At 39.9% G+C, this 12199-nt stretch overlaps 1 protein-coding gene across 1 annotated transcript; it reads left to right on the forward strand.

Moving 5' to 3' along the window:
* Positions 1 to 213: 213 nt before the first annotated feature.
* Positions 214 to 9690, forward strand: LOC102289556 (alpha-2 adrenergic receptor). Its single transcript, XM_005939653.3, has one exon. The coding sequence runs from the start codon at positions 544 to 546 to the stop codon at positions 1843 to 1845; it is 1302 nt and encodes a 433-aa protein (XP_005939715.1). The 5' UTR covers positions 214 to 543; the 3' UTR covers positions 1846 to 9690.
* Positions 9691 to 12199: the final 2509 nt, after the last annotated feature.

Genomic DNA, 12199 nt, shown 5'->3' on the forward strand with positions numbered 1-12199 from the left:
ATATACAGAGTTCTCTCTCGCTCTCTTATCGACTTATACATTTTCAGATGTTATTAATACTATTAACATTAATATTTTTGCATCGGTTTGAGATCATCTGGACAAAGCCTTATCACATTCCCACAATATGAAAATAATGTGTGCCGGGGGCGGGGCGGCAGTGGGTGAGTTTTATGAGAACAACACTTGGGGCATCATTAAGAGCGAGAGCGCACCATGCTGAAGGAAGGGGAGCTGCGGCTGGATGTCATTCAACTCCTGACGAACAGGAGCCGTGACAAAACTATACCAGGGGTGTCTTTCCAATTCAAGCAAGTTGTCTTGAGACACACCCGATCAACAGGCTGTAAGAGCCTCCAGAGACTTCGTTAACTGGGATTTTATTTTATTTTTTGCGTGCGCCCGTATCCATGTCGTCAGATTTGTAAATTAACCACGGAGGAGCGCGTTTCTGATGGACTCTAATGACAGGAGCATTAGAGATCTGAAAAGAACTGACAAAATCCAACCAGGATATACACACACACGCAAATATATGTAACAATGGATTCGTTCAACGCCAGCGGAATGGATGCGTTCACGGTGATCCATTTAAATTCCTCCTGGACGCTGGACAGTGGATATTCTTTAGCAGCGATAGCTGGCATCGCCGCTCTCGTAAGTTTTCTCATTCTTTTTACCGTTGTTGGAAATATTCTTGTGGTTATCGCTGTGTTAACGAGCCGGGCACTGAAAGCCCCCCAAAACCTTTTCCTGGTGTCTCTGGCCACAGCGGACATCCTGGTCGCCACTCTCGTGATGCCGTTTTCTTTGGCAAATGAACTCATGGGTTACTGGTATTTTGGAAAAGTTTGGTGCGGTATTTATCTGGCTCTGGATGTTTTGTTTTGTACTTCATCTATTGTGCATCTGTGCGCAATAAGCCTGGACCGATACTGGTCCGTTACGCAGGCTGTAGAGTACAACCTGAAGCGGACTCCTAAACGCGTCAAGTGCATTATCCTGATCGTGTGGCTTATATCTGCGTTTATCTCCTCTCCGCCGCTCATATCTATCGAAAGCAACAGTGAGATCAGCTCTCAGCCTCAGTGCGAGCTGAATGATGACACTTGGTACATCCTCTCCTCCAGCATCGCGTCCTTCTTCGCTCCCTGCTTAATCATGATCCTGGTCTATATCAGAATATACCAGGTGGCCAAAACCAGAACCAGAAGCATGTCAGGAAAAAACCCCAGGCCAGATGGCGTTACACAAACTGAGAATGGACTGAGCAAAGCCACCTCCCCTTTCCACGGCGAGAGGGAGAACGGTCACTGTCAGTGCCCGCCTACGCCCAGCCAACGCACCGTCACCGTCGGGCAACAGACTGAGGAGCCTGACATGGAGGAGAGCTCCTCGTCAGAGGGCAAAGGTCACAAGCCCCAGCTGCAGGAGTCCCAGAGAGCAAAGAGGATCAGCAACAAGAAAAGCTCGCTCTCCAAGCAATCCACTCGCATCTCCAGGGTCAGTAACAAGTCCATGGATCTGTTCACCTCCAGGAGGAAACGCCGTAAGAGCTCCCTAGCCAGGAAGAAGATCTCCCAAGCCAGGGAGAAGAGATTCACATTTGTACTGGCTGTTGTCATGGGAGTGTTTGTTGTTTGCTGGTTTCCCTTTTTCTTTAGCTACAGCCTGTATGGTGTGTGCAGGGAACCCTGTAGGATTCCCGACCCCCTCTTTAAATTCTTCTTCTGGATTGGCTATTGCAACAGCTCCCTCAACCCTGCCATTTACACCATCTTCAACCGGGACTTCAGACATGCCTTCCACAAGATTCTCTGCAAGTCCTGGAAAAAGTCCTTTTAGCTGTGAAGCAGAGCTGCTGCATCACTGTGACAATCTTACATGAAATATCAAATTGAATTTATAAAAAACACAGGAAAAAAAAGGAAATCTGTTGTGTTTGTTATGCCTCACTTATGTCTCATTGTCCTGCTTTTCCAGTCATGACAGCGTGCACCCTTCAAGGAGTCCCCTCAAGCTTCAGCATAGATGTTTTCATTACAGACTTCTCACAGGCTTTCCCAGTTTGATTAATGTGCACCACATTTCTCTTATTCTCTATGAACTGTGCTGTAATTCTGTATTAAAGGACCGATATTGATAAAGCCCCCTGTACATCCACAAAAGATGCACACACAGGTGATTTATGTGCCAGGACAAACCCCCAGTTCAGCTCAGTTTTTCCATTCCATTAAACTTTTCTATTTTTTGAACACTAAGATCATTCTTCATCACAGATTTTGTCTTGGGTAATTAGATTTAACCTATTAATATTATTTTACACATTATTGAAAATATAAAAATATGCAGCCTACAAGCACAAAATGTCATAAAACCAGATCGTTGACAAGACAGAGTCTTAGTGTGGCATTTTGAGAAATATGCTCAATGGACTTCCCAACAGTCGGTTCAATTCAAATTTATTTATATAGCACCAAATCTCAACAGTCACCTCAAGGAGCTTTATACTGTAGAGTAAGGATCCCAGAATATTAGAAAGAAAACCCCAACAATGAAAATTTGATGACAGTGGAAAGGAAAAACTCCCTTTTCACAGGAAGAAACCTCTGGCAGAACCAGGGTCAGGCAGATATCTTCAGAAACTGGTTAGCAGTGAGGAAAGAGAAAAGTTAGTGCTCTTTTTAATGGACAACATAAGAGAAGATAAGAAGAAAAGATGTCTGTAAATATGTAGCATGTTTGTTCATAAGCACTACCTTGACACAGAAATTTAACAAATTATCACTGAAATTAGCGCATTATATAAGTTTTGTTAGTTAGTAAAAAAGAAGGCTTTCTATTTGCTGGTCTTCAATGCACATAACAAGTGGAAACTAGAGAAAGTTAGTATTGCCATAAAACTGCCCCCCATCATCAAAAAGATATACGTGTTTGATTTAGATATAGCAAGTGTAGCTAAGCTTAACTAAGCTAAGCTAAACCAGCTGTAAGCTGATACAATGTAACTACTGCAGAGAAATTAAAGTGATACTGATCTTCTCATCCAAGCCAGCAACAAGTCAAAGAATATTTCTCAAAATGTCAAACTATTCTTTAAAATGTTATTTAAAAAACAAAACAAAAGAAAAACAAAACTGTTAGTGTTAATGCCTGTGTGGTCAGTGCTGCACTTAATCTGTAAAGAAAAAGAAAAAAACCCAAAACAAAACAGTAGCACAAAACAGTTCATCCCCACTGTGCCTGAAACTTTCTGGCTCCCTGAAATGATGAAGCCTTTTGGAGGCTGCCCACCTGGCCCAGGTTAAGAATCCTCATACACTCATGCACCTGTGGTTTCCAACCTTGTTTCATCGCCCTGCAAACATCGCCCTTCTGCTTATATGTTTGTTTTGAAGTGAAACCAAAACGATTCTCCTTTCTTATCTGCCTTTTTAAAGGACATATTTACTGTTTTAAGGCAACGAGGGCTACCGTGGAAAAGTCTGAAGTGATATTTATGTACAAACATGTTTGAATCTTTGACCTTTTTGAGAAAGGCAAGCAGGTTGGACGCCATTAGCTTAAATTCAACTATTTGGTTTGTTTGTTTGTTCAGCTTCCTTGATGCTGTTAGCCGTGTTTTCTTTGACAGTTTTTGAACATCGCTGCTGAAAACAGACTCTAAACTGAACTCTTTTTGTGTCACTGTAGGGTCTTTACCTCACAATACAAAGCGCTGTGAGCCAACTGTTGTTGTGATTTTGCGCTATCCTGGGTTTGGTTGTCATCATGATAATTCACAAGTCACACTGAGATATATTAAAGGACAACAGCAGGATAAATCACGGCAGATTACAGATGACTGGGTTTGACATTAAAAAATGGTTCCATGCAAAAGGGTAATTATTTTCACAGCAGCCCTAAACGACTGAGCATTTCAGATTCAATGCATTCATTCTGCATTTATTTTCCAAGAAACTACCTCTGTTTATTTGCTGCTGATTTTGGAGTGACATCTTGCAAAGTGCATATTTTCCTCTGCTTAAGCTGTCTGATGTTGTGCAAAAATAAAAGATGACGAAGTCACCTGGTGTTGTGATTTTGCAACACGGAGTCTCATTAATGGTCAAAAACATGGGGAGAAACAGTTAAGAAGCTATCACGAAATGATAAACGTTATTGCGTTTTTTTTAATATATATAAATATTTATATTCTAATCAGATGACAACTTTTGGATTAAACTTACTGACAACATCACAATAGTAAATCATGATAGTCTTTCTATCTATAAATGCATCCTTTGATCAGATTCAAATTCAGCAAAAGTTGATCCATCCGAGAAGTTTAATTTCCATCCGACAAAGAAAATCCCCATTTATGCAAAGCCGGCGAGATCCAGGGTTTTGTTTGACTGTGTTGTACAGCATTCGTGTAAACAGACTCCTAATTAGGTGGAACAGTTGCACGATCCAGAACAAATTGGTGACTCCAAAACTGCTCATTATCATTATTTACCCAGAGAATTTAGCCCCAACGTGTTCAATCAAACTTCTGCAAATCCACATATCGTTCAGCAGCTTGAAATCCCTGAACATGGCAACGGGTGGGTGTCATAAAAAGTGTTCAGTCCCTCTGATGGACTGAGGCCATGTTCATTTCAGCGTGTTGGTGACCTTTCTGCACAATAGGTTTGATGTTGGTTCTGGCAGTGTCATAATCTAATACTCCCCAAAGACCCTGTGGGCAAGACTGAGGTGAAACTGAATTCTCCACACACCAAAGTCCTGTTTTCCTGCTGCTTCTGTGCCGTGGCTGAGTGTGCACAGCCAAAAGCCATTTGTAAAGGGTTACGAGCCCATCTGCTGTTTGCAGTCACGAGAGATTTATGTCCGAAAAAACACAACAAGAAAGCAGTTTCCCAGCCTGTATAATTGTTTCAATACAGAGGATACGCAAGAAGGTGCAGAGTGGTTGATGAAAGACAGCAGTCAAATATATCACCAGATGGACGTACTGGTGCCAAGCAAAAAAAGGAAGTCTTTTTTGCATTAATGCCACCATAGCAGGAGTACAGGCAATATCTGACTAAACTGCTCTTGTAGCAAAGACACCCTTTTTATTACTTTTGAAAAAGGCTGGGAGTGGGTTTACAGAACTTTTTCTTCATATTTCTACCAAATCTTAAGAAATTGAGCGAACAAATATATAAAAAGCTGATCTAAAATATCAGGTTTATGAATAAGTAGTGCAATAAACTGAGAAGCATAGCTGTGAACCTCACCAAGAGCTGTGTGAAGTGATGCAAGAAATTAACGAACAAGCCATATTTAATCTGTTGATGTCCAGCTGACATGATCATTGACTGGACTGTTTGTAATTACCAGGAATCTTTTACCTTCCTCCAAACTGTATTTAAGTGGGATGGGGAAGCCAAAGCAAGTTTCTTTATATGAATTATGAAGAAATATTTGAATTTGTTACATAGAAAAGGAAAGTTTTATGTAAATAATAAATGGAACATTATGTATCACCCATTATCTAGGGTTGGGACACAAGCGGTAGAGTATTCAGCTTTTGTGGGATATGATATGCATATCATTTACATAATATGTTTAGTCGAAAGACAAGAATGGACAAAGGAGCAAACCTCTGTGAGGACCTGCAATGGCACCATGCTAATCTTTTTTTTTTTATAAAACGTAGTTAGTGGGTTTCCTCATAAAGAACTCCATTGGTGTTGTTCTGTCTGTGTTTTATAGGTTTGGTAAGTACACTGCTTTCCTACCTAAGATAAATAAAATGTGTCCTCAAGAGTCAAGAGCAAAGTGGCTTAATGGGGTGTGTGATTGATTTTAGTGATTTATTGTTGCTTTAGAAGTCAACAGTTAAAAAGAAACTGATTTGTGAAAGGAAAATGTAATTTGTTTCTTCTGTGGTTTGTAATTTGTATGAGGGTTTAGGTATCTCAAACATGTTAAACTGCATTTTAAATACATTTTATGGTTACATTGAGAGAAAATCATCAGCAGAACACAAAGCAACTGAACCGATTCTACAATGAACCTGTCAGATTGAACAGTGTTCACATGTCTTTAATAGCTGGTCCCATTTACAACCAAAAATAACAACCAGCAGACACACATCAACATTAGCAATCAATTGGAGTTTATATTCTGGCCACATAATGAATGTAAGTCCAATATTCATCCTCCTGAGGGAAACATCTCAGCCTTTAGCTGAAGGTCGTTCCATTATGCTCACCAGATAGTCAATAGACATTGTCTGCTTGGTGTTTTGTAGGTAGTTTACAGTCATTTTTATCATAGTATTAAAAGGGAAACAGTAAGGCTGGCGTTCATGGTGGGAAAGAAGCAGACAGTAAAGCTGTGGGTCATAAAATCAAAACAAGGAGCTAAAAGACACTAAAATGCTTACAAGAAGTGACGGGAAATACAGAGTTATGAGGTACTTTTGTCAGAGTTTCTCAGAGTTTGCCATGAAACAACCTTCATATTGGTCCACAGTGAAGAAAACCAAATGAGTCCTGTGACTCATTTTTTAAAAAGTCTTTTTAGATGCATACCCAAGCCTGCTGATATATTTTTGCTTTCAATAAATCTGCTTCCCATTGTTTCCACTCAGTAACTACACCTCCACAGACGCACTGTCAAAACTGTGAGGTTCTGAAAAAGCTCCTTTTTAAAGGGGATACTCACTCTGTAGAGAATAATGCAAAGATTCTATGTGGTGAAATAATGACATTTGTCTTTATTATTGTTAGATTATGTATTTCCGTTTGCCAAGACATGCATATTTTAAACTTTAAAATATAAAGGATCCCGGCACTGCTTTATATGCACAGTACTGCATCTGTGGTAGATATGAGAACGAGTTCATCTGGTGGATGTTAGGATCGGCAGATGTCTCATCTCTCTTGGCTGTAGCGGACAGTTTTGCGGTACTTAGTTTGTATCAGATTTTGTTCAAATTTCCGTTTTATGGCTCCATAAAAGTGAAAAGTGAATTAAAAAAAGACAGCTCCAGACTTAAGTAAGATGAAAAAGATAGATGCCAAACACGTGACGTACAGATAAATATTTATTTCAGATCAATGTACATATTTTTTTTGTGAACTCCGTTTCTCCTTTTTTCCTTGTTAATATTCTCCGTCTTGTAATCGAGCTTCTGAGCGAAAGTTTTGAGTGTTACAGCATCTTTCCTCAGTCAGATGTCAGCATCCAGTGTTGTGTGGAAACTACAAAGACATTAAATTTAAATTTTACAGCTGACAGCTCACACAAAAATCCATAAACCCAAGAATGTGGACCCGCATTTGTTAGCGCTTTAACAAATACCGCATAATGCAAGATGTGAAAAGACTACAGCCATGAAAATACATTTTAAACACATGAAGATATCTACTCTGAGCGATTAGCATATCGAGTGGTTTTCGGCTGATTTATGGGTACATTTGCTGAGAAAGAGACTTAAGATAAAGCAGACAGGGTTTCTCGTGTCATCATTAAACCTGGCAAATTTTGTGGAAGATGAAAGGCCTCAGAGTCTTGTGGATATGATGTCGCCACACCTGACCGGCTTCAATTTTCTGCCAGACATCAGACCCCAGCAGTGAGAAAACATGGGCAGGCTATCACGAAATTGCAAGAGCACACCTTTCCCAAAACCCTTTTTGGTGAATGAAAAAGAAAAAAGGAAAAAAGAAAAAAGGAAACCCGTTTCATCAAAATTTATGTTTACCTTTGAAAAAAAGTTTCCTACTTTCTGACTCTCTGAACAGCAAATGCATAAATGCTCAGTTCACTTAAGAATCTCTCGGCAGCTGCAGAAACTGAAGACACGTCTCACAATCTTCTAATAAGTCTTTACACCATTGCTATTTAGTGTTTACCACGCACTGACTCCTCCGTGAGATTTATAAGATGCTGCATAATACAGTGTTTGACGTTAGATTATTATTTGATGTAAGACGGTGAGGTTTGCTTACCAGCAGCAGAACGTTCGGAACTTAAATCCACATTTCAGTGTGATGAATTAGCCTGTTTCATTATGGCCAATAATGCATCACATTGCAGCTGTCATATATAATGATGGAGAACACCTCAGACGGCGTTCACTAACTCCCTCACAGCTGAGCTCACAATTCGCTGCCTGCGCAGAAAGCTGTCCTGTCAAACAGCTCTGATATGTAAATGACTCAGCTGGAAACAGACTCGACTGATTTTCTGTTCAGTGGAAATTATTGTTTGAGGCTTTAAATGACAAACCTCTCCAAGAATCTAATATCTCAGCTGTGCATTGCACTTTAAATAATTACAGCTAAGGATGAACACAGAGCCAGTGCTTTTAATATTCTGACAACTGGAACCAAAAACCCTGTTTTTTCCTTACCTTATGAACACTTCATTTCCAGTTTTCTCTACATTTACTGTGTTGATGACTCCTGTTCGTTTGGAACAACAGGGCCCCTGAGGAAGGTGCTTTAAACACACCTTAAGTTACTTTTGGCTTTTTGTTTACGCCTGTAAGCTCGTCCAGCCTCAGGGAAGGGAGTGAAAACAAACAACATGGCTGACACTGACTCTTTTGCATCTGTGAGTTTAGTACCAAAGCAGTTATAGCTGTGGCAGTAGTTATAACAGAGTGGCAAAACAGGTTCAAAAGGAAAAATTATTTGCATGATTATGGGTGTTGTGCTGTGTACTGTAAAACTATGTTCACAAACTCCACATAGAAAGCAATGCCATCCTGTAAATGTATTGCCCTTCTCTCTGCTGATTGATATGACATGAGTTATAGCTTAGGGAGCGTGGATAAGGTTAGGGTTAGGCGCTAGGAGTTTAGCTCTACAGCAGTAACAAAATGAATACAAATTAAGAGGCAATGGCACGACTCGGCAGGATCTATACTGGTTTTCTATCATATGTGCTATAAAACCAGTTTTGGAATACATCAGTAAATACAAATGGAGCAGTTCAGCTATAGTCTTTGGATAACCAGCGTGTTCACTTATTGTTTTTGAAAGCAGATCTGGATTGCGAACTTTTTACAGTGAAACTTATAAAAGTTTCAATATTTAGCACTTATTCCAGATCTTATACCTTCTCTGGCTGAAGTTTTGGCCCACTGAGGGCAGTAAAAACAAGACAATGAAAAACGCATATCGCTTGACAAACATGGCAGTAACTTTATCTCCCAGGTCAAAACTTGCCTGGTATGTCTGCAAAAACTCAAAAACTACCCCACTGGACGCTTAAAGGTGTTGTTGACAATATTTCAATGTCGGCCAGTCAGACTGTCTCTTACAAAGTGTGGCAGCGAGAGAGAAACAGTGATGACACACACCTACACACGATGGTGGTGGTGGTGACTGAGAGCTCTGAAGCTTCAAGATTACAAGGGAAATCCCAACTACGCCGATCTGGGAATTTCCCCCAGGAAATATCCCATTCACAACTGTACCAATCACCAAAAAGGCATTCAGGACCTTTATTCCTGAAGACAAAGATGTAGTTCAAGTCATAAAGGATTGAAGATTGGTTAATATTACCAAAGCCTGCTTACATTTACATTCATCTAAATGTAAATTGCATCTGATGAGATGGATTAGATGGATGTTGTATTTCTCTGGATCATTAGAATCAGTGCGGCTTGCTCCTGATCTCAACTTTGATTGGAACAGTTCAGTGTGTGCTCAGCTAGATCAGCAGGATGAGTACTGGCCTAAAGTTGTTTGACTCACATTTGTGTTATGTGGTTTTGTTAATATAGAATAATATTAAATAATTCTTTGACCCCAGGTTTCTGCTGCTAGAAAGTCTAAAAAGCACATCCAGGCAACGTTTGAGAAGAATACCTGCTGACCCTGAACTTACGCCTCTGATGTTTTATGCACTTTTATTCAGTTTTAAAAATTATATAAATTTTTAATTTACTTTAATTTTGGAACTACTTTTCAACCAAGGCTATCAGTCCAAGTGTCAGAGCCATCAGCCAATAGTTATTCAATGTTGAAATGTGTGTCATGCTTAACTGCAATCAGTGCCCAAAGACTAGACTCAGAGAACTGATCAGTTTGACAATGATTATTGAGAAGGAGGACTGAGCAATCAGAGAACTGGGAAGTGGCTCAGGAGGGAGTTTTCAGTACTGAAGCATGGCTGGAGTTTCTGTCGAAGAGGCGAGCAGGTGCTAACAGCAGCCAAGATGAGACAGGTAAGATCCTGCAAAGTTTGTAATATGACTCTGAGGCAGTAGTTGTTGTTTCCAGCGAGGAAACAAAGGATTCGGTGGGGAGGCAGGTGAGCTGCAGGTAAGTCTTTGGTTTTATAGTTGCAGTGGCTAATGATTGTTTGTTTCAGAGAAGTTAAAGTTGTTATGCTTTTTAAGCTCCTCTGGTTAATCCAGGTCAGTATATTTGAAAGTTTCACACAACCAGAGAACAAATGAAAGCTTGATGAACCACACAAGAATTTAGTAAGTCACAAAGCCTATTTACCACTATGATTGAGACAATAACCTGCCAGAGAGTAGCAGCATCAGCTGATCCTTAAACATCATGAGCTGTTTAGCCAGTGAACAGCAGGTGTGGGAGAGAAAGAGAAAAGCCAACTGTGAGGAAGAGCTGGCCCATATCTGAGAGCAAGAGCGAAAGGAGACAAAAACAGAGACCGAGAGAGGGAGAAGACAGAAAACATCAAAACAAAATAATCCCGTCCACACCATAAAACGTTTGTTAGATATCCTTGTAGCTTATAAAGTAAAACTGGCACTTTGGGGGAATTTGTGTTTCTGGATTTTTAATTAAAAAAAAAAAATCTGATGTCCTCCAGGTTCTAGCCACTCTCAGGTTTGAGTCTAATTACCATTTACAATAAAATGCAAATGCAAATTCATTAACTCATTTTAAGAGAGATTTTAATTGTTTATTCCAACAGAAAAACCACCATAAACCCAGAATCCCAACCCCTAGAGACTGCATGTGCTCCCACACCAAAAGCATAAACAAAATATCACAAAAAACCTAAAAATTTAAAAAATATAACAGTTTGAATGAGCAAAACAGTTAAATTCTAACTATTAAACCTGGCCACTATCTATTAAGTCCTTGTTACTATATGGCTTAAACTGTTAGCAGTCGGACGTACCGCCCACGGGACATTGGATGGTTTAGGGGACTAATAGGACTGCTAAGGGGTTAATAATTGATTAAACTATTGATTTATTTTGCCTTTCAGTTGCATCAGGATGAATAAAACTTCTTCCCCGCTCGCCCCTGCAGGCAGTCTATCCTTCAAGCTCTATCAGAGGCCTGAGAGCTTGAGGGTCCTGCGCAGTATCTTAGCTGTTCCTAGGACTGTGCTCTTTTGGACAGAGATCTCCGATTGTGTTCCTGGGATCTGCTGGAGCCACTGGACTAGTTTGGGAGTCACCGCACCTAGTGCTCCGAATACCACTGGGACCACTGTTACCTTCATCCTCCACATCTTCTCCAGCTCTTCTCTGAGCCCTTGGTATTTCTGGAGCTTCTCGTGTTTCTTCTTCCTGTTTTGGCTCGAGTTGGAAAGAGTCTCTGTTTATCTATACATGTCAGGACTTCTGTGTTGTGATTTAAGAATAAAAACTAACCTGTTAAGACCTTTAACACAGTGTTCATTAGTTAGAGAGGCTATGCTTGGATTTTTCTCCCAAGGTCACAGAGTTGCTTTGGCACAAGTGGGAAAGAACAGAAAATGAGTCACATTTCTACATGGACCAAAAAGGTCAGTCAGACACTATAACTGTGCAAGCTTGTAGCCAGGTTACAAGCACAAAGTGCTGCAATTCATCAGCCATGTCTATACAGAAATAAAACCAAACTTTATTAAAGAAAAAAAGGAAAAGAAAAACTGAAAAAAAGATTCAATTGTAAGGAAAATAACAAAAGCAGCAACAAAATGACTTTAAAAGCCATGGCGATAAGCAAGGCCGTAACCATGGAGTCAACACTGGGACAAGTACGCAAGATTTTGATTATTTACTTATTTTACAATAAATTTTTATCCCTTTGTGTTACATGTTTGCCCTTTTCCTTTCATTGTATGTACTATTAATCATTAATATTTGTGGAATACACCAGGCACAAATACACGCACACGCAGGTATGTACTGCCAATTTCCACATTTATTGATTTGTTTGTTTTGACAGCTGACTCAGTC

This window comes from Haplochromis burtoni, unplaced genomic scaffold (assembly GCF_018398535.1).
Source record: "Haplochromis burtoni strain Fernald_Lab_line unplaced genomic scaffold, NCSU_Asbu1 Contig_260, whole genome shotgun sequence".
In the NCBI taxonomy this organism is placed as follows: domain Eukaryota; kingdom Metazoa; phylum Chordata; class Actinopteri; order Cichliformes; family Cichlidae; genus Haplochromis; species Haplochromis burtoni.

Excerpts from the sequence above, each read along its gene's own strand:
- LOC102289556 (XM_005939653.3), top strand. The coding sequence starts at position 544 with ATGGATTCGTTCAACGCCAGCGGAATGGATGCGTTCACGGTGATCCAT.